Source organism: Sarcophilus harrisii, chromosome 3 (genome assembly GCF_902635505.1).
Source record: "Sarcophilus harrisii chromosome 3, mSarHar1.11, whole genome shotgun sequence".
Classification (NCBI taxonomy): Eukaryota; Metazoa; Chordata; class Mammalia; order Dasyuromorphia; family Dasyuridae; genus Sarcophilus; species Sarcophilus harrisii.
Genome location: NC_045428.1, coordinates 350477760 through 350501719, shown reverse-complemented (window position 1 = coordinate 350501719; position 23960 = coordinate 350477760). Strand labels below are relative to the sequence as shown.

The following is a 23960-nucleotide window of genomic DNA, read 5'->3' as shown; positions in this document are numbered from 1 at the left end:
ATGTGCACTTCGTAATGTAGTTTAAAAATTGAAACCTCTCCTACCTTTTATATTCTACTCTTGTAAATTCTATTTGTTTGTGGAGACCAGTCATTTGAAATACTGTGTAACATACAGTCCAGAACTACTTCTCTCACAATTTGATCTAACCTAAATCAGCCACAGAGCTAGTACTTTTAATGTGGTTTTTATTCATCTGAAAGTGACATCAGTGTCTTTCTATTCTTTTTATTTTAATAAAATAGTGCTCATATTGAGTGTTGGCGCCAATAAAGGAAACTGAGTCCCATAAGGAATTTTTCATTAGAATAAATGAAGTGCTATGGATAAACAAGTCAAACCTAATGTGACAAGATGGCATAAAGAGCCATAAAAATGCATGACTCTACTTATGGGAAAACGTGGCAAGACTTCTTGGCATTTTCCATGTCATCTGTGTGTATATTTGAGGACAGAGGGGATGATTTTGTTTCATCTCCTATGGGGAAGTACATTTCTCAGAATTCTTTAGAGTTGAATCCCTTTTTGCATAAAGGACTTCAGTTAATTGGAAATAGAACTATTAATGATTCAAGACTATTAACTGATCTTTTTCTCTTCCACAGTAAGAATCACTTTGACCACTTTTTTCGTCCTTTTTAAAAAATCAGAAGTCAGAAAGATCTGAGTTCAAATCCTGCCTCAGGCACTTTAACCTTTCTCATTCTCAGATTCCTCATCTATAAAATGGGAGTACTAATAGCCTTTACTTCACAGGATTATTATGGCGACCCATAAGATAACAAGTGTAATATGCTTTGCAAACTTTAAAGTGTGTGCTTCCCATCATCTTTGACATTGAAATCTTATCCATCCTGGAAAATTCAATTAACATTCCACCTCCTTCATGAAGCCTAAGTGCACATAACCCCTGCAACCAGACATTATTTCTAATTCATATGAATTCTAATATTATATTGTTAGTACCTCTTTTGTGCACTGATGCCCTTATTTCATATTATACTTTTAAAGTGAATGGTTTATCTCCTTGACTAGATTATAAATTCCTTAAGAACAAAAACTGGGACTTATTCTCTATCATAGTCTTCAGAAAATTTTAAAGGGCTTGCCTACAGGAACACTCAAAAAATGTTTGGGACTCATTATCATATAGGTTCCTTCTGATCACTGCATTATAGTAATAATTCTTAGTTCAAGTCTTTGTTGGTTGAAGTCTCCATTTCAATAAATATAAATTTTTAATGTGAAAAAATTGCTATTTCAAGGAAGCATTCTTATGTAAAATGAAACTGTTTCTCTATTTCAGGAGATGGTTCTTAGAAACAGCATTTTGTTGATAACCAGTATAGGAGGCATTTCTTCTGGTCCCTGACCATGGGACTGTCATTCTTTAGTTAAAAATTATCTTTGTCATTTAAAAAAAAATTTAATCTATATTTTTTTGTATCATAGGATAGAAAAGGAGAGCTAAGATTGATTGAGCCAAAGTTAAGATGATTGTACTTTGACTTCAAAGATTTATTAATCATCCACTATACCTAGGCCACCCTGAAAATAATTACTTCTGAGCCTGTATTAGGTACAAAGGATGAAGAATTTGAGAAATTTTAAAACAAACTTGATAGACATTTAAACTAAGTCAAAATACATTTTTATACTAGATAAGGAGAAAGTGCTGAAAAATACGTTGAATTGGATGTTATATATTGCTTAGGTCAAGAAATAAGAAAGACATTCAGACTTTTTGGAAATCTTATGTCTATACTCCATTAATTCTTTGTTCCAGAAGAGAATTAGAAGATGCTAGATTTGACAAGAAATGGATGATGTAAATAATAGAGCTATTTCTATCCTAACAGGAAAAGACTGATTATAAGTGGAGCAATCATTAGCAATCAATGCCTAAAATAATTGACTGGTTAGGATGGAAAGAAAATAAAATATGGGATTAGATAGCAGCAGTTCCATCCCAAACTTTTAAAACAAACTATTGACTTAGAGAGTCAAAAACAACATATAAATACTAGCTACTCTTTTTGTTTTGTTCTCTTAATTATTATTATTATAGCTTTTTATTTACAAAACATATGCATGGGTAATTTTTTCAACATTGGCCCTTGCAAAACCTTCTGTTCTGTATTTTCCCTTCCTTGCCCCCCACCCCCCCACCCCTAGATGGAAGGTAGACCAATACATGTTAAATATGTTAAAGTATATGTTAAATCCAATATATGTATGCATATTTATATCTTGCTGCACAAGAAAAATCAGATCTAGAAAGAAAGAAAAAAACCTGAGAAGGAAAACAAAAATGTAATAACAGAAAGAGTGAAAATGCTGTTGTGGGCCACACTCATTTCCCATAGTACTTTCTCAGGGCGTACATGACTCTTCATCACTGAACAATTGGAATTGGTTTGAATCATCTCATTGTTGAAGAGAGCCACGTCCATCAGAGTTGATCATCATTTAGTATTGTTGTTGCCATGATCTCCTGGTTCTGTTCATTTCACTCAACATCAGTTCGTATAAGTCTCTCCAGGCCTTTCTGAAATCCTCCTGCTGGTCATTTTTTACCGAACAATAATATACCATAACATTCATATACCACAATTTATTCAGCCATTCTCCACTTGATGGGCATCCACTCAGTTTCCAGTTTCTGGCCACTACAAACAGGGCTGCCACAAACATTCGTGCACATACAGGTCCCTTTCCCTTCTTTATAATCTCTTTGGGATATAAGCCCAGTAGTAACACTGCTGGATGAAAGGGTATGCACAGTTTGATAACTCTTTGAGCATAGCTCCAAATCGCTCTCCAGAATGGCTGGATGTATTCACAATTCCACCTACAATAATACTAGTTACTTTTAAAAGGAAGAAGCAGTTAGGTGGCATAGTGAATAGAGCACCAACCTGGAGTCAGCACTACTTATCTCTCTAGTTTCCTATTTGACCACAGATACCTTGGTAGCTGTGTGGCTCTGGGCAAGCCACTTAACCCTATTTGCCTCAATTTCCTCATCTGCAAAATAAACTGGAGAAGAAAATGAGAAATTAATATCTTTGCCAAAAAAAAAAAATGTGTGTAGTCACAGAGAGTTGGACACAATTGAAATAATTCAACAATAAAACTATTACTAATAGGAAATAGACACAAGACAAATACATTGATTCCTACATATATAATTGCTGCCAGTCACAGTGAGAATAAAAAAGGACTCAGAAACCATCAACAATCTTCTCAAGAAATGATACGCTATTTTAGAATACAAGCAAATGCGTAAATAACACACACACACACACACACACACACACCACACAGAGAATTAGGAGAATCACCTTAAAAATAAAAATTGTCAAGGATTCAAGGGAAAAATTGGATTGCATAAGACTTAGCTTGAGATCTGTTTGAGCCAGATAACTGCATGAACATGTGTAGATGAAACCCAAAGAACAAACAGATAGGAAATAAAACAGATCTTCTGGAATTTGAACTTGAAAACTTTTGAACAGAAAAGTGTAACATCACTGCATCTGCACATAAGGAAGATTCATCTGGCAGGAGTATAAAGAATAGTTTCATAGAGAGTAAAACTGTCCCAGTGTATGGAGGAACATGTAGCTATCAGGGAACCAGGGAACCAGAATAGTGGCAAAGTAGAGAGAGACAGACAGAGAGAAAGGAGGGTGCTAGAGAAAATGCTTACAAATAATAGTACTTAATAGCTTACTTAATATGGGTAGTGTTTTTTTGTTTTTTTTTTTAGCCAGTATTTGAGTCAGTTCCCTTTCAATGGAAAGTAATTTCCAGGACTGTAGTTATTCTTACCAAATCCTGTCCTTCCATTCTTCTCCTACCTCCCACCCCAGAAAAAAATGTCTAGTGGAATTTATTACCTATTATTACCCTATTGAGAATGAACTCAAGTTCTTGTTACTTGGGCAGGGCTCATTTCCTTACTCATCAAGAACATTCAGAAACCACAAACAGCCAACCCTACCATTTTCTGGCTTTGGACATTCTGTATTGCATACTGGAATACACTGCAGTATTGCTAGGGATATATAAATGCATACATACATGGGCTTCAAGGTATTTTCTGATTTAAGACAACATGATATATTAAGAAATAAACTTGCTAAATAGATTAAGAGGATAATTATTGCAAAAAGGAATTTTCCCTCTAAGATATTTAAAATGTGGTTAATATACACTTCTTCTGTTTACATGTATTTTTGAATTATATAACCATGGTACCTTCAGTTTTCTCATATGTAAAATAAGCATATTGGATTTGTTGGACTAGATAATTAACAAGGTTCCTTCCCTCTCAATGTATATGATTCTCTGATGCTATTAGCTGTGGAAGAATACTATTCACTATGGAAAAATGTCTTTCTTTGCATAGCTGTTGAAGTGAGACACTCACTTGAAGAAAAAACTGTTTTTAAATCTATTTTCATAAGAGTCACATTGAATGCTACTTTACCTGTAGCCTCTCCAATAAAATGGTTGTCAAAAACCTAGTACTTCATTTGTATCAGTAATCTAGTAGAGAGAAATTCAACAGTACAGTAATATGACACTAAAATAAAATGTATGACTTTTCCTGATCTATTTTTTTTCTTTTAAAATATAAAAGGCCATTAGTTGGTGCAATAGATAGGGCACGGGATTTGGAATCAGTAACACCTCAATTCAAATCTGTACTCAAACGTTTACTAGCTATGTGACTAAACAATCACTGTTTGCCAGTTTCCTCATCTGTTTTCTACAGGAGGGAAAAAAACACCTCATAGAGTTATCACAAAGATGAAATGAATTAATATTTGTAAAAAAAAAAACTTTGTAAGCCTTAAAGTAACATATAAATGCTAGTCATTGTTGTTATCATTATTATTAGCAGCTATTACTAGGCTAATAACAGTTCACTTTAAGACATCCAGTAATTCTTGTGGAACAAAATATACTCTATTTTGATTTGTGATCTATCACATTGAATAACCTGTGATTTCATCAGTGTTGTATTGCTTATATATATGTTTGAAACTTTTTAATTTCAAGGTATTAATATATCATTCAGCTTATCCACCTTTCTATTGTTTTCCATGACTGGCCCACCTTCTTTTCTTGTCAGATACTTCTTCAATGATTTTTTTTTATTATTATTGCATGCTATCTTTTAGATTTTACATTATTGGTAACATGCTTTTGTCCAACAGCATTGTCCCATTCTCCTTCAAGATGTTTGTAATTAAGTTTTGAGGATTCATATTTTCTTCAAAGCAGCCCCATGAGATAGATAATGTAATGATTGTTATCCTTATTCCATAGATATCAATGTGGGATCAGAGAGGTTGTCTCTAATCCCTCAGTTGCTAAGTGTTAAAGCCAGGGTTTTTTTTGTCTTTTGACTCTTAAATTCATTGCCTTTTCCCATTATATCATGCTGCTTTCTTTGAATGCAGATCTTTGAGGGGATTGGATTAAGATAGAGTGAAATTTAGTCTCACCAAACTAAATAGATATCCATACTAGTTTGCCCTGACATCTTTTTTTTTTTTTCCTTTTTATATTTAAATACATATATTCCTTCTCTGAATCCTACTCAGTGCTTTTGTGGTCTCTCCTGCTTTCTTTTGAAAAATATGAAAAACTTTCTTATTTTATTTATATTCCAATGATATTACAGTATATCCAGCAGTCCAAGCTTATCCATCTACCATCAGAATACTCCTTTCAATCTTGATGTTTCCTAGAGGCTGTCATTTTGCTCTAAACTTGCAAAAATTGGGGGAGAGGGAGGAAAGCAGATAACTTGGTCTCAAGTTTTTTTTTTTTTAATATATGTACTAAATGATTTATTGGCAATAGAAGTTGATGAAGTTTTTTCTCTTAATATTTGAAGTTTTGGGGTGAAAAGTCAAATTGCTAAGATTTGAAAATTGGAATAGAAAATATAATCTGAACATGAAGCAAACCAGTACATAACACTTCAGCTTTTCAAGTGAAGAAAGGGGGTGGGGGTGGGGTCGTGCAGAAAATTGGAATTGCTGGTGATTCTGCTTTGTTCAGATTGTGGGTAGGCAAATGAAAAAATGACTGTAGTTTTGATGACCATCTGTTCGTGTTTCAGAGATCAGGAAACCAGTGCTTTAAATTTCCAAGTTTTACTTTCCTGGTTTACACAGTGTGTGGACTAATTTGAAGGGAGAAGCCAGGATAAGTGAAGTCTGGAAGCTAAGGAAATAAAAATGAAGACAGAAACAAGTGTAAGGTAGCATATCAGTAATAAAGAATGAAGAGGGGATATTTCTTTGATATATCTATTTTACAATAATAAAGATAAATTTAATGATAAAAAAGTGGGAAAGAGGAGAAATATAATATTTATTTGAAAAGTGTGCCTATTGTGATTATTTTATCTTAGGATATGAGTATAAATGGCAACCTTTGATTAGGGTAAAATGAAGAAAAACATTTCAAATAATTAAAAATGTCATTCTTTAGTAGCTCTTACAAGAAGACTTCAATTAATAACAATAAAAATGTACATCTCTTCAGGCATAAAATGAACATAGTTCATTCAGACAGTTACTACATAGGGGATTATTTCAGTGTTCCAATGGAGGTGCAGAGACTTAGGTTTCTGTAATAAAAAACAGTTGTTACTGGTAACGTCAGAGTTGCTACCGATTATTACCATTATTGATTTTAATAATATATTTGTATATGGAGATTTATACATTTTCTAAAGCATTTTTCACATTATCATGACAGCACCAGGAAGTAGATAAAAGGGCAGCTATTATCTCTATTTAACTACTGTAGAAACTGACACAACGTGACAGGGGCAGTAGAAAATACTTTCCTTTTCCCCTAGACTCTATTCATTCCTGCTAACATGATCTTATAGGTTGGTAGTTTAAAAACATTTTCCTCCAAGAAAGATTCATTTTGGCATCTGAGAAAAATTCACAGTTATTCTTCAAGATTTGTCCCCAAAATTCTCTTATCTTGGATAGCCCGCTTTCTTTACTTTTGCAATATTTCCAGACTCATTTCATTTCTCTATCTAACAAAAAATAAATATTAACTCCTGACCTTTTATTTTCCTACCATTCCTTACAGTAACTACTTCAACCAGTAATAGTTTTATCATTTTTTCTTTTTTTTCATTACAGAATCCAAGAAAATCACAGCAGATTCCTAGGGAAGCTCCAAGGTTAGAAACATTGTCTTGGAGGAATTCCTAGATCTGGTTCAAAATAAAGAAGTGATATTACTTTATTCAATTTGACTATATTTTTCATCTTATTTTCAACCTCTAAATAATGCTTCCCAAAAAAAAAGAAGAAGAAGAACCAGAACATAGAATACATAATTAGAAGCCAGTTTCAGTTTGCTGTTGATGTCTATAGAAGACATGAGACAGCTAGGTGGCCCCGTGCATGGAGAAGTATCTCCAACCTAAGAGTGAAATAAAATCCAGCCCAAGGCTCTTATTAACTGCGTGACATTGAGCAAGTCACTTAACTTCTATTTGTCTGAGTTTTCTCAACTGTAATAAGGGGATGATAATATCACCTACTTCACAGCATTGTTGCAAGGATCGAATGAGATAGTATTTCTAAAGCTCTTAGCACAGAAGTGCAGGGCAATTAGTTGGCAATGACAAGCCTGGAGACAAGAAGACATCTTCATGAATTAATGTGGCCTCAGACACTTAGTAGCTATGTGACCCTATATTGGAACTAAAAATAAAATGAATGAGGAGAAGTATTATCCAATGTTCTTAAGAGAGTATGGATAACCTACAGAGAAAATTCAATAGCACACTTATGCATGTACCAATACATCTTAGGGTAGAAAGTTAAAAGTCTGAAGCAAGACCTTGCTGTTCCACAGGTGATTCTCAAGTGAAATGATCCTTAAATGAATAGGTGAACAACTTTTTAAAAAAGGAAACAAAAGAGGAAAAAAAGAATAGAGGGAAGTAAGGGGAAATTCTAATCAGGAAACCAGAGGGTAAAACAGTGTAACCAGTGAAGAAAGGGAGAAAAACTTCTTTACTTTTGGAGCTATTTAATAGGTAAAAAAGGAAACCAAGCTTTCTGTGGAGGAAACAGGTTCTTATTATCTCAAGGAATAAGGATAACCCTGCTAAAACACACTAATCAATTCATATTTTCCCAATTATTTAATTGGTAGAAATGATTAGTTATAAGACTGTTACAAAAAAAAAAAATTAGGACAATTTATAGGCTAAAGATTGAACTTGTATAGAGAGGCTTATATAATTGTCTTTGGTGAGTGGGATTGACATTTAAAAATACCTATTCTTTTGGCTTTCTATAATATCTGAAAATCTACTGTTTGAGATTTGCAAGATATATGGAGCATATATTAAGCACTTACTTATTATGTGCCAGGAACTGTGTTAAATGCTACAGATAAAGATAAAAGTGAGACAGTTCCTATAATCAGAGTTGGTACATTCTAATGGGGGAAGGTAATCCACAAAGGAATGATGGAAAGAGAGGATAAAGAGCTGGTGAGGAGACTAGGAAGTGGTATGGAAATTAATTCCAGTTAAAGCATTATCCCACATTAATATGTCAATATTAGGATATTAAGCATTGCCATTCATTAATGACTTAATTTGAATTAATTTATGAGATTACTTTTTACTGGCTCAGCACATAACCAAGTAAGTTTGATTTGGCAGTAGGGTCCGGAATACAGGGTGATTCAGCTCCAAGTGAGATGCTACAGTGAGAGCACTGTGGAACACTTAGTACTTAAGCATAAAAAGGGGGATTGGAGATAGTGAAAAACAAATTTTACCTAGTTTACAATTGTACTTGTGATCCTTCTTTACTAAAATGAATTACTGTGGTAATTCTGGGTGTAAAATAGGAGTTCTTTGATGTTGTTTTGAGAGAATTTTTTATTTGATTTTTTTGATTTTGTAAAGGGGTGTGCATATGTTAATAAGGATGACTGAGTTGGAAGAATATTTATTCTGGCAAAGCACTGGATAGACTGGTTATGCTCGATGCAAAAACCTTAAAGTTATTACATAAGTATATTGAATATTACAGAGATATTTTTCAAAGTAGAATAAGACAAACTGTTCTTACTAGTAAGCAGTTAAATTAGCAGTGTATAGAATTTAAAACACTTGGAAATTAAGAGGAAATAGGGAATTGAGATATAACTATTTAATTTAAATAGTACTAATCACATAAAATCTATTGCCAGAAAAGACCACATAAGGAAATGATATAAATGAGATGTGAAGCATATTTGGGGACAGAGGGTATAGGGGGTGCATGTAAACAGAGAGCAATTTTCAGAAGCTATGGAGGGAAATTTAGTCAGGACAAGAACTTTATTCATGTCCCTTGTTTCATTAAGACTGGCTGTCCAACTTCCTCATCACTTAAGGCCAATCTAGTGGTGCACTGGCCCTGAAGTTAGGAGAACCTGGATTCAAATCCAATTTCAGACATTTGATATTTACTAGTTGTGTCTCTGGACAAGCCACTTAATCCTGATTGCCTCACTAAAAAGCAAACAAAAACATCCACATCCACACACTAGGGATGGAGGGAAAGAGATAGACATTTGTCTTTGAAGTGTAATAAGTTAAGCTATTGAGTTTTTCTCTCCTAGCCCCTATTAGATTTGCTTTAACAAAATGCTTCAACATTTTGAGCCAAATCTGTTATAAACCAAATTTCTCTTAATTCAGATATTCATTTCTTAAAATTATAGCTTTAACACCAGAAGAAACCTTACCAGTCTAAGTACCTTGTTATACAAGTGAGGAAACTTTGACCTCCAAAAGTTAAAATGACTTTCTCAAGAATGTGTGATCCTTAGTTGTTATATCAACCTATAACTGGTTTCTTTGATCTCATTTTTCTATGCTGTTGAAAACAAATGACTGTATGGTCTTTCTTGTGCAGGTAAGATATCCATGCTCACTATCTTTTCACTGGTTACTTACTAAATATATTTCATATTGACTTTGAGAGTTTGCTTCATGACTGCACTGGAAAATAGTGTTTGTTTCATGAGTTAAAAAATAAATAGATCAGAAGAGCTAATATGAGTGGCTGTTGAATCAAACTACTTATGTGAAGACAGTAATATTAGTACATTTCTCTTCTGAATTTATTCCATGGATATTGTCCAGATGATATTTTAGTGCTTCAGAAAACTTCTAGAAGCTCTGTCACCTGCTGACAATTTAAACTCAGTTGGACAAACATTTACTCAGGAAGCATTTACTAAGGACCTACTATGCCTTAGGCATGTGCTGATCACTGGGGATACTTAGAATGGCAAAAGACAGTCCCTAACCTAAAGGAATTCCATTTAAGAGGCCTCTTGTAAAGTGGCAGTGAAAGTAAAGATGCAAGAACACTGCTGGCCTCCAGAGAAATGCAAAGTGGCCCTGTTAGCCTTTTGTGACTGTATCAGGGAGATACAACCAGTCAACTGAGCATGAATCTGTTTTCCTGTTTAATCTTTTGAGGTTTGAACATGTAATTTCTTAAATGATCATTCACATTACTTATGAATTTCTTTATCAATAATTGACTTTTATAAAACATGTGAAAAGAAAGCTTAAATTTATGCATGCATACATATATACATACAGACATCTGTATATAAGCCCAACATCTACCAAACTAAAGCAAGACATTCTTGACTTCTCCTTAAGTTTAATATAAAGTTGCTAAATCTGATATGTAAGACAACTGTTGTTTTGCATGATTTTTTAATTATCCTAGATCTGTGCTTATGTGACTAATTCCTAAAAATGCTAACTTTGCAATTAATTTGCAACACATTATTTAGTTACAGTGGATTTTTCTATTGTAAAGTGCTAGTGTGCCTGTAGCTTATTTGACTGAACACTTGCATCTTCCCCCCATATTGATTTTAGGGAAGTGATTTCTTACCTTTACTTAAGACCCCTTAATTGGGGTTTCAATCCCAATAATTTCACGGAAATTACTTTTTGTCCAAATCTAATGATACCTTCTTTTTAACACTAGATCATAGTGATTTCTTTATTGTGACATCTATTTAAGATGAATTTTTTTGTTTTGTTTTTCTTTTCAAGTATAAGCATCATCTTTGCTGATCCTAACGGTCATGGGGAGATTTGATATGCCCAGGCATGGAATGTCAGCATCAGCTGTCAGGGACATAAAAGAATGAAGCTTTGGGAAATTATGCTACATGAAGAAAATAGCTAAGCTTTCCAGCATTCCTCACAGGTTGGCTTCCAGATCTGGAAGGAACTTTTGAGCCCTGAATCCCTACTCCAACCTCTTTATCAGCCCTTGGATTTCAGCATTCCAGTGACATCATTTCACTAACCTGGGTTGATTTTTGGACTTATATTTGTTCTTTCAAATTTGGGTCCTGCTTCTTTTCCCCAGTCATGGATTGTCTCATTACTGCTACCTTAAGTTTCCTCTCTCTTCATCATTTTCTCTGGTTATTGTGAGTCTCTTACTTGAATTTCTTCCTTTACTGAGATGGTTTCATTTCTTTAATCATGTGTACTTAATCCACCTTTCCAGCCAAAATCTATATCTCACAATCTAAATCTTAATCCCATATAAACTCCAGAATATCACTATATACCTTGACTACTTTCACCCAGAATATAAAATGACAAAATTATAACCATGAAACTCTACTCCTGTGAGCTCCACTCCCAGCTCAGCTTCCTTCTTAGAGTGTAGCATTATCATCTTCCAGTCCTTCATACTTGGAATCAGCATTACTCCTCTGTTTTCCATCCTCTGGCCTTCCCTTTCTCCTTGACTCATTCTCCTTTGTGATAACAACCACTAAATCACACATAGTGAGTATTTTATATGCTGTCTCCCAGATCTTTTCTCTACCTTCTTCCCCCAATTAAAATCCGCATCTTACAAAATAGCTATTGACAGTCTCTGTCTTACTGACTTCACCTATATGCATTTCATTTACTGGCTCATTTAGTAATTACTTATTAAGTATTCACTGGGTATAAAATATTTTCCTAAAAACCTTTCCTTATTATAATCCATCTTAAACTTAGCAGTCAATAATGTATCCCATGGCCACTACTTCATCTATACCATTTCCCTTTATCAGTTTATGAATCAAGTTGAAACTCCTTACTATGGGCTTTGTAGGTGGCTGCCTATTGCCTTATTTTCTCTACTCATTATGTCAGATACACATCTACCTATTCACATCTTGTCTTGCCTTCTTTATCTTTGTTCCCTCAGGTACTACTCTAGATAGTAAAAAGGCTGCCTATAGTTTTTGTAGGTTATTTTCTTCCTTCCACCATAAGTCCATGACCATGTCAGTATTCAAAAGCACCTACAAACACTCCAATTTTCTATATTAACTCTCTTCCAAGAGCCTGCTTGATCTGAATCAGATTGGCAGCTCCATTTTTTTTTTTACATTTAGCAACAATAATAACCTTCCCTGATTACACTAGTGTTTGTAGCCTTCAAAATTGCACACAAAATTTGTGAAGATTTATTCATATATCTTTATTTCTTTGTGTATTTCTGAATATATAGGTATATGAGTGAGAAAAATTTGTAAACATGGGAAAATCATTCCATTTGTGACTCCAGGAAGGTTTAGAAATCAATGAGAAATAGTATTTAAAAAATCATTTTGCTAACATAAGATATTTATATTGAAAAGTAGTTCTCAGTTTTGGGACTACACATACTCTTGACTTATTTTCCTGTCTTACCTTGGGTCCATTTTACTTCTCATTATTACCTCTATCAAAATTGGAACTGAAAAAAGAAAAGGGGTGTTCAGACATGTGACTACTTGAATACTCATTTCACTGAGTTAATATAACAATAGTGTAAACATTCTTTCTATTTTATAGAATAGTCAGTTTTTACTACATCAATAAAAGTATTTCTTTTCCCTTTTTTTTGCACAGAAAATTTTACTGCCAGACTTCTAGTGTAGGGCAAATAGCATCTGATTAAGAATGTTCTGGATGGGTTAATTAGTGTGGTTACTATTATTAAGCAAACTGCTTGTTAGTATTATGTTTATTTGATCTTGGTATTGATGTGAAGTAATTGACCATAGAGCCACATTCAGAAAATCTGGAATAAAATTTTGTGATTTACATTATGAGAATAAGTTATTTGTATTAAACAGTTTTTGAAAATATTGTTTTCATGGCACAGAGGATCAGGAGATTTTTTTTTTTTTTAGAAATGAATTTTCCCAACCTGTTATAATGAAATAAATGTAACACCAGTTTTAATGGAATAAAAAAGTATTCAAGAATAATGGTGACTCCTGCCTTCAACATAGCTTACATAGTATGAAAAGAATAGGCCAGGAACTCTTTGTGTTTCCACTTTCAACAAAGGATGCTTTTAGATTCAACTAATCCTCTAAATACTTCTGCTGGTGACTATCACTGGTAATAAATAGACCATCATAGAAAAATATGAAAATATACAGTAAACAAGGAAAACCTATTATGCACCCACCTTCCTTCCAGTGCAAGATTATTGCCTATATTATTCAGTGGTATTTAGTCCAGTCTATTTTTAAGTATCCCTAGCTATAGCATTTCCCAAGAGAATTTATTCCACGATCTAATAAATTATGCCGTCAGGGAATTTTTCTTGAGATTCAGCTTAAATTTTCCCTTTCTTAATTTCATCTCATTACTCCTAGTTATACCCCCTTGTACCAGGCTAAATAATTATTCTCTCTCCTTGGAGACTCCTATTATGTACCCCTCTAGTTGTCACTTAACCAGACTATTCATATTTAGTTCCTTTAATCTGTCCTCATAAATCAATTCTTCTGTTTCCTTAATCATTGTTATTGCTCTTCTAAGAACTCTCTCTAATTTTCGACATGCTCAGTACTGAGGTGTGCCCAAACTAAATTCAGTATTCCAGTTATAGTGTAACCAAAGTGCTCTATCAAAGCTTTCTCCAGTATGAATGAATTTCATGAGTAAATGGACAGTGATACTGCTTACCAAAATGAGAATGTGTTGTCTTAGACCACTTTGATTTATTAGTGTATACTCAATACTTTTTCTTTATTTTAAATCATTTTAAAGCTTACTAAGCACTCTTAATTACTTAGAAACAGATATTTTGCCCCAATTGTTAAACTGTTTTTAATAGATGATTACAGATGTTTGTCCTCAATATTTTTTCACTGTTTAAAGAAATGTCATCTACTTTTAATGAGACTTTTGATTAAAAACTGTTATATGAATATTTTTCTTCTTATGTCCCCCCCTTTTCCATGAATTTTCATAGAAAATTTATTGATTAATCAAGACTTTAACTAATTTTCCTAGTACCATAGAATATATCACCCTAAACTGATAATAAATATTCTGAATTTCCCTTTTGAAATGTTTAGATGAATGTATGTTAAAGCCAATTTTGACAAGGAGTTCTCAAAAATATTTACAATGTTTACTTTAAGCTTGCATATTTTCCTTCAAAGTTAGTGTTTTTCAAAAAGCTAATATGAGCCTTTCTTTTTCCCTACCTTTTTTGATATAATAGAAATCTTTTTTTAAAGGCTGCATATCTATTTTGAAGATTTTTCTCAAAATACTCAAAAACTGGAACAGACTTTTAAAGGAATGCAGAAATTCTGTATAAAAAAGTGAATTTTGTCCCATATGACTTTTTGGACTCATCATCTGTAACTTAATTCAACCAGTGAAGCTTTAATGTACTTGAAATTCATTCATGAGGGTTTAAAAGACGTTTTCTTGTACTCAGCCTCTTTTTCACAGAAGCTTTTCACAAAAGGCTTGTCCATAGGACAGTGATTTTTTTAAATTTGCTAGAGCATCCAAGAAGATACCAAGGGGTAGAAGCATTTACATTGATAGAGTAATGCACAGATTTTTGTAATATTGAAATGTTTATCTGTATATAAAATCCTACTGAAGATTGTTATTGTGCCATGGAGGGGGTCCTGGGTTCATGTAGCAAAATAAAAAATATAGTAGATTCTACCAAAATAGAAAGCCTGTGATAGACTGTGTTTGAGCAACAGCTTAAATTTGTAAAGACTTTAACACCAGGTAGGCTAGAGGGTGAAAAATATTTTCAATTACAATTAACTCTTGAAGATCAATCATCTTCTGTTAAAATTATATAGAAATTATTAGCTATATTATGTTTTAGTGGATGACATTATAGCTTTTTGAAATGTCAATGTAGTGTTTGTGTATGTGTATAAATATATATAAATATATATATATATATATACACATGTGTATATGTGTGTGTGTGTATCTATGTATATAATATACTTCTTCAGGGCTAGGTAGATCCATGTTTGGTTTTGCATCCCTAATGTTTAGCAGAGTTCATGGCACACAGTATAACAAATGAATGTGGATTCTACTTAAAAATTATTTTCAGAAATAATTGATAATAATTGAGGATGAAATAATGGTCACTAAAGTCCCTTCCATATCCAATATTGTGATTCTGTGCTTTAATATTTTCCTCCTTTTTAATTTCTGTAACACTTAAAGATAGCATATCATACTGAGGGAAAGGAACAAGAATTTCCTAAGTATCTATTTTGTGCTAGGCATTGTGTCTAAGAACTTTACAAATATTATCTCATTTGATACCCACAACAATCCTGTGAGATAGATGTTATTATTATCCCTATTTAAAGTTGAGGAAATTGAGGTAGATAAAGGTTGAATGACTTGCTTAGGATCACAGAGCTAGTGAATATCTGAGGTAGCATTTGAAGTCAGGTTTTCCTGACTCAAGGCCCAATGCTTTATCTACTACTTCTGGACTTAAAATAGAAGATTCGACTCTCAATTAGCATGCTATTGTGAAAAAATCATTTAACTTCCCTGCACTTCAGTTTCCTCATCTCTAAAATGGAGAAAATGATATTTGCATTTTCCATCTCCCAGGGATGCCAGAAATAAAATATCTTCTAAATTGTCAAGTATTTTACCTATGTGAACTGTTATTATCAGAATCTGATTTAAAAAAAAAAAAAAAAAGGATAGTTTTATCTTTTTTTTATAGTACTTTCTTTTTGTAAATGTAGTAAGATTGCTTTCTTTTCCCCAAAAGGCTGTCATAGCCCAGTTAAGGGTCAGCAACTCCATGCCTTCTCTTCCTTTATATTACCTCCTTGTATCACCTGCCAGTATTTGGGTAACTGCTATGTCTGCAATAGGTACTTGATAAGTGCTTGTTGATTTAGTTAAGAGTCTGATTTTCTAAAAATGCCTTTTTTAGTCTGTGATAGATATTTTATTGTGTGCAGAGAAGAGAAATGAAAATCAGTTCAAGCATTTAAGTTCCTAATATATGTAAGACACTTTTTGAGTTGGAGAATCCAGAATTTACAGGTAAAAAAAAAAACTCAGAAAATCTTGAAAGAAGCATCAACAGCTGCAATTCAAGATGCTTACTATGCATATGAGTATTGCATACCAGAAAAAAAAGTACAATCAAAAATGGATAGGATTAATGAAGGATAAGGTAATAGTACAAATATGAATAAAAGAAAGTAGCCCATATGACTTAGAGAAAGCCTTTTAAACAATTGAAGAGAATGAATGAAAAGAAAATAAATGCATTCTCTTCTTTTGTTTGATTCGCTAATACATATTATATATATGTTGTTTCTTTATTGAATTAAATAAAAAGGAAGTGTACATTTTTTTTTTTTTGTCTCTTTTCAGAGAAATACTAGAATGAGAAGGGGAGAGTATATGGAAAGCTATAACTAAGGGAGGAGAACCAAACTAACAGAGAACTTTAATTCTTAATTATAAGCATGGCCAATGAAAAATTTTTCATGTTATATAAAATTTTGACTAACTCTTGTCAAAATTAATGTAACTATGAATTTCACAGTTTTATACTTTTTTATTGTTTTCTGAAGTTCTCCAGTTTGTTTCTGAGGCTTTTTTTCTTCTTTTTCTATATTTTACATCAGTATCTTAAAAAAAAATAAAAAAGGAAGAATTGAGCTTAAAATGTCATGTTCACTTAAAAAATGGAAAATTCTCTTTATGTAACAGGTTCATGCCAGAGCACAAAATGACCCATTTTAAGAAGATATTTGATCATAAAGGAAATGAAGATGATACTCCACTTATGCCTCTTCCTTTCCAGCAGAAGAACAGAGTCACTGAGAGTTTAATGAAAAACAGCCATTTGAATCTTGAGTCTGGACTTTGTGAAGTACAGTCTGGCCCTCATACCACCCAACAAGATAGCCTATCTAATCCATTAACAAAAGTGGAAGACCTGAACAAGACTCACCCATCAAAAAATTCAAACCCTGGTCAAGAAGAAGATAAGCAACATATGTCTCTTAACCTCTGTAACATTTTGAGTGTAACTAATGAGCAACAAAGACCGCTGCACATTGTCTGGCCTCATAGGTGGTAAGTATAGTTAATAATAATAATGATGATGATAAATTTATACCTATGACAGATTTATGAATTTAACTTATACATATAACTTTAATAATATGACCAAATGCCCACATGATATTGTTGAATAGCAGACATGCATTATTATTATCAGTAATAACAATTGCTAGCATTTCTATATATTTTATGGTTTGCAAAGCACTGTACCCATATCATCTCATTTGATCCTTACAACAACACTGTGATTATTCAGAAAAGTTTCAAAGTATAAGACAAAATTACTAATAACCCATTGTAATGAAATGATAAACATTTTCAGAGCTCTTTTAAACACTATTATTGAGAAGCAATACTTATATATCAATATTAGAGTGAACATGATTAGCTTTTTCCTAAGCTAAAAATTACTGACTCCTACTTAGTATTATCAAAGGAAATTTGAATACATTTAAATATACTTCTCCTCATTCCCCCCCCCCCCCTCCAATCCCATCAAATTCCCACCTAAATACCTTAGTTCTTAGGGCAAACCAAAATACCTTCTAGTATAATCTTTCTAAATAGAGAAAAATCATCTCCCATTCTATGTAATCACTACAAATATAGACTCACAAACTTTAGCCTGACTCCTATAAATTAGGATTTAAAGAGGTAAAATGTCCTGATAATCTTCCGGTATTAGGCATGAACATTTTAATCTAGTTTTTATTCCTCCCAGTTTGTTTAATCTGCATGTGGCCTGATTAGAGTTCACTTCCTCCACAGATTATAGCCTGTTTATTGCAGAGATGTAGGGTCGATCAGTGGGTCAGCTTTTCCAAGAGCAACTGTTTGCAGGTGAAGTAATAAGTACACCACACCGACAAGGCAAATCGCCTTTACAGAGGATTTGACTTCCAGCACATTAAAACTCCAGAAGCTCTCCCAGATGATCTGCAGCATCTGGTACCTAAAGGGATTTTCATCTTTGACTCTAAATGTCTGAACATAAAATTTAGGGATTGGAAGTTGATGTGGAATCTGTCTTTGGATTTGTTTAATCAACTTCACACTTCCAACATAGCCTTTCTCAGGGAGTAACATTTATTTTTTAATCATGTTTTACTTAGATCTCTAAAGTGTTCTGTATATGTAATTTTCCATTTTAGTCTATATAGTTTATTTTGAAAGGGAAACATAAAGGTCACTAGTTAGTCCTCTTTTTGAAAGTATTTTCTTTTTTTTTTTTTTCTTTTAATATCTGGGTGCTTCTTTAAAAAAATGTTTTGTTTAGAATGGACATTTTAAAAGTTTAACTTTAGGGTGACATAAAAATTGCTATATTAAATGGCTGCTCTTGCTGTATTCCAAAATAGCATATTGATTTGGTGAAGGGGGTGGGAAATCCGTCATATTATTCAACATTTTGCATAAAATAAGACAGAGCTAAGTTAATAAAATTAACAATATTAAATTGAATAATTCCCTCTCTTTCTGTGTCTATTTTTGCCTTCATTTAATTTAATTGCCTAAAGTTAGTTGCTTAAGGAGACGCAGCATTGTGTTTGTGCACATTCTTATTGTTAAAGCTAAATTATTTTTAATTTAGAGAATAGGGGGAAAAAAAGCCGCATCAGCAAGAGCAAATGCCAAAATATAAAAGTAACACATTCATCCTTACGGGCAATATAGTAGAACATTGGAAACTTGGAGGTTGCCAGACACATAGCTAACATTAGGGCTAATTTTGAAAATCTAGCGTGCAGTCAATTTTACTGATGCCTGGGGACATACAAGGTAGAAGCTGACAAGAGAACTAATTTTGTTTGGGTTATTTACTGCTATGCATCATCCACGGGTTCCCGCCTGACACACAGCTATATGAAGGGGGATATTATCACACACTAAAAATTTATGTTGACATTCGATATTTGTTCAATATGTCAGCAGTATTACTTTCATAATCAAAAGAGTAAGAAAAAGAGAAAAGAAAAGCACTTTATGCTCATATAGATATATCTTTTTAATAACAGTCTATAAGGTTAATATAGTTTACCTTTGAGAGTATACAATGAAAACAAGCAGGGTTAGCAGGGAAAATGACAGAAAGCATCAACCGGAGCTGTTTGTTTGCCATTACCTAAGCGGGCTATGTCAGCTCTCTGGCCCGCGTCTGATAGCTATTTGTTGTACAGAGAGCACAGCATAAAAAAAAAATATCAAACTCTTAATACTATTGTGTGCCCATAACCATCTGTCACTGCTAGCCTGGAGATGAGAGGAAGATTACGAGGAATAAACACTGAGCCGCCGAGCATTGGTAAAGCCTTCAGGCAAAAAACTCTTGTGGGGACATCAAAGACATTCTAATTCCGAGGCAGTCAAGGATTACAGTGTGTAACCTGTGCTGACAACAGATAAATGACTGGCAATATTGTGCCAGAGCTGTTGGGTCCTGCATGGAGTACTGATGATGATGATGATGATGTTATCTTGCAGAATGGACTCTGCTGGGATAATTTTATGATAAAACACTTTTTTCAAATGCTACTGGGTCTAGGCAGACATTTACTAGCTACAGGGGTAGCAATCAGTTTCTTCAAAATTTACTGTTCTAAGCCCATTAGAGTATCAATGCAGCAAGGCTCTTCAATGAAAATCTAAACCGCCTATATTTTCTTTAGGAGAATGTATGCAAATGTTGCGAGCTGAACTCCTACCCTTTAGTGTTAGATGCTTTATCATCTGATTTATGTAAATTTGCTCATAAAAATACAGTTTGTTTTTAATTGGTGAATATGAATTAGAAAATTAAGATTCCAGTTCAGCATTCATCAAACATTCCAAGTTACAAGCACACATTTATTTATACCTCTGATCATATGGGTAAAAATCATATAATCGGCCAGTCAATACAAATTATATTCCAAAAGGGAAGTGGGGGGTGGGAGTGGGTATCATGGCTCTGTGGTAAAGAGGACCAGAATTGTATTATTTATTCAGGCCTTCCTACCTCCGAGCTACTCCCATCATCAGACCTAAAATGTACCCATCCATGTGATAAACCATTTTAACTACCTGCTTGAAGGTAAGCCTCCTTAATAGAACTAGAACCATAAGGCTATTTTGATGCCCCCTCATCTAGAATCTATCCACTTCCTCCCCAAAATCCTCCCAATCAATGCCTTCTAATAGAAGTTGTGTATTGATAATTTAATTTCTTTAAAACAAGAAAACACAAAGTATCATAAAAAGAGAAGTGGGGAAGAAAGAAAGATGTAGATTTTGTCTTCAGCTCCCCTTACCAAACAATTAAAAAAAAAAACCCACAAAAAAAAAAAAAAAACAATCCTTCTCCTCCACATAAAAAATATCTCTATGAAATCATGCAGTTATGGTAGCAACCTCTGAAAATGAAGTGATGCTGACCTCATTGTGTTAGATCCACATTGGGATCATGAATGGCCTAAGATATAGTGTTAGCCTCTAACACATCTCATACTAAGTCAACCAAATGTAGGGCCTGCTTGCTAAGAAATGCATCAAAATCAAAAGTGACATTTTCTAGAAGATACATTCTAGCTTTAAATCTGTGTTAAAATGTCTTTGCATGAGAACAGGTCCTTAAATGCAATGCCTGCCCCTTCTCTTCATTCTTTCTGAATCTGAGCCTGTCAAGGATTATGGTACGCAACCTCTGCTGACAATAGATAAATAACTGACAGTATTTTAGCAGAGTTGCGGGGTTCTCTGCAGAGTAATTTGTTTTCTCCTTTCCACCAAGTCTTTAATGTTTTGTTATAAACATCTATAGCAGAACACTGTTAATAGAAATGACTTATAGCTAGAGACCTTTGTAAAATAGACCACAGTGCTTTTTTCCTCCTCACTCTCTTCTTCCAAAATATCATCATACACACTAGTTTTTCCCACTTCTATGCAAATGTTTTCTTTATTGAAATTGGCACCAAAAATATAATGCTTGAGGGACAAAAAAAAGCAAACTTGGAGAAGGACTTTGCGTGGTTTCACAAATTCCCATACAGAGATGATAATTAAGTGTGTAAAATTACAGTACCGCCAAGGCATTATGTTGTATAGCTCTTAGTCCTCAGACACTCATTTTTTTTGCCCTTGTGTGTTAACATCTAATATAAGATCCCATACCTACTGTTAAAGTTGGGATCTGGTCCATAGCAGGTTGATAACAATGTAGCATCAAGGGTCTTTTGGGGGGAAATGACATTGCAAGGCAGTCTCACCCCTTGCAAAATAGAAGGAAAATTCTTGGACCTTTGGAGGGCCATCCAAATGAGAGATATCATATTATGATTTTCTTAGAATCCCACAGTTGGCTCTATTGGCAGTTGAATGCTGGTTAGGAAAATGATGGTATAGAGGAATAGTGCTTTCTACATATCTACTGCATATAAACTTGTCCGATTCCCCTTCCTCTCTTTCATATCATATCTGATAAAAAAAAAAATCCCCTTTCTGATCCCTCATAATGCCAGTGTCTTCCTTCTATTAGTTATTTCCATATATCTATGTATATTTCCATTATCTATGTATAACTTCCCTTTTTGATCCCTCATAATGCTAATGTCTTCCTTCTATTAATTTTTTCCATATATTTATGAATATCTCCATTATGTGCACATAACTTCTTTGGTCACATTTATTTTCATGTTGTCTCTTCTATGAGAGCTCAGATCAGGAAGACAAGTTCAATTTATCCTGTGACATTTACTGGCTGTGTGACCCTGGACAAGTCACTTAAGCAGTTTGCCCCTCAGTTCCTTCAAATATAAAATGAGGACAATAACAGTACCTATATATCAGGGTTGTTGTGAATTTCAAATGAGATAATTTTTCTAAATCACTTAGTATAGTGCATGGCACACAACGGGAACTTTAATAAGTGTTTTTTGACTGACTTCTTGTTGAGTGACTGACTTGATATACATAGGTGACCCTACTTTTAAAGGACAGGATTTCCCATAGGTTATGTTATGTAGTAGAAAATAACAAAACTTAAGCAAGCATTCTTTTAGCCTTGCCTACCATACACTGACTATTCCAAAATACTACTGAAAGCCATTTTAAAACAAATTTGCATACCTAAAAATTAACCTGACCTTATTTCCTGACTCAGTTTCTGCATAGGTAAGTTTACAGTAAGGTCTCTAGTGATTATTGCTAAAACTAAAGGAAATTTCTCCACCTTTGTCTTCCTTGATCATTATGCTATTTTTAACAAAAGTCTATCTCTCTGACCTTGGCTATCAGGAAAAGTTTCTTCTGTAGTTTGCCTTAACATTGGTCTTAGGGGACGTCAGAGCAGGGACTATCCATTTATGCAATCTCAACAAAATCTAAAAATTGTTTCTCCCTTTCCTTACCAACCCCCCCCCCCCCCCAATCATTTATCCTTCTTTCTCTGCTTCCTCACCTCCTACTCACTTCTCAGACCCTTATTTCATTTCTAGCCTCACCACTCAACTGATTCTTCTCCTGCTAAGGTTTCTAGCAATCTCTTAATTGCAAGTCCAATGGCCTTGACCCTCTCTGAAAGATGGGAAAGTGTTGGCCCTCTTCTCCCGGATACTTTTTCCTTCCTGAGTTTTTATGAAGCTGCTCACTCCTTAGTTTTTTCTTACCTATCTGACCATTCTTCCTCAGTCTTCTTTGCAGACTTATTATTCTAGCCATGTGTATCCTTCAGAACTTTGTCCTGGGAGATCACTGGCTCCCTGGTACCTTTAAGAAGAAATAAAAGCTCAGGTTAACACCAAAGATCCTTCACAGTCTGGCTCCAGTCTACCTTTTCAAACTCATTAAACTTTCCTACCCCTTACCTACTCTGTGCTTCAGAAAAACTGGTTTGTTTGCTGCTTCCTGGAATTAACATTTCATACTCCAGCTCCAGCTCTGTGTCTTTGCCCAGGCTGATCCTCCTTTTTTTGCTTCAAACCCTTAGCATGCTTACTTACTCAGCATATCCTGTTAGACACAGTCTTGATACAGGGAGAGTTCAGTAGGACTAGGGTGTATCCAAGGAAGTGATTCTGAAATAGATAGTGCATATTTATGTATATGTGTGTGTGTGTATATATATATATATATATATATATATATACATATATATATATGTGTGTGTATGTGTGTGTGTGTGTGTGTACACACACACACACCAATTTAAAAATGTATTTTAAAAGAATTGTAACCTTCCTTCAAGGCACAGTTCATGCTCATTGCCCACTATGCCCTTGCTTGATCACCTTAATTGTTCATTCCCTTATTAGCCTCAACATAAAAATGTACACACACACATACTCACATATACATACACAACATTGTATAATATTTCCTCCAATATTGCACTAAGTAAAATGTCAAATATTTAATGAAAGGAATTGTTTTTCATATTATCTTTGTTCCCTATTTTAATTTCAGTCCTAAAAACTATAGAGCTTAGAAAAGTCTTGTG

General features: G+C 33.8%; 1 protein-coding gene across 3 annotated transcripts in view; it reads left to right on the top strand.

Annotated features, from left to right (window-relative positions):
- The window catches only part of GTDC1 (glycosyltransferase like domain containing 1), a 333584-nt gene that overhangs the window by 247446 nt on the left and 62178 nt on the right, over positions 1–23960 (top strand). For all 3 annotated transcript variants that reach the window (XM_031960035.1, XM_031960034.1, XM_031960033.1), the window contains exon 7: positions 17132–17500. In XM_031960035.1, coding sequence (XP_031815895.1) covers positions 17132–17500 — 369 coding nt within the window. The remainder of the gene's footprint in view (positions 1–17131; positions 17501–23960) is intronic.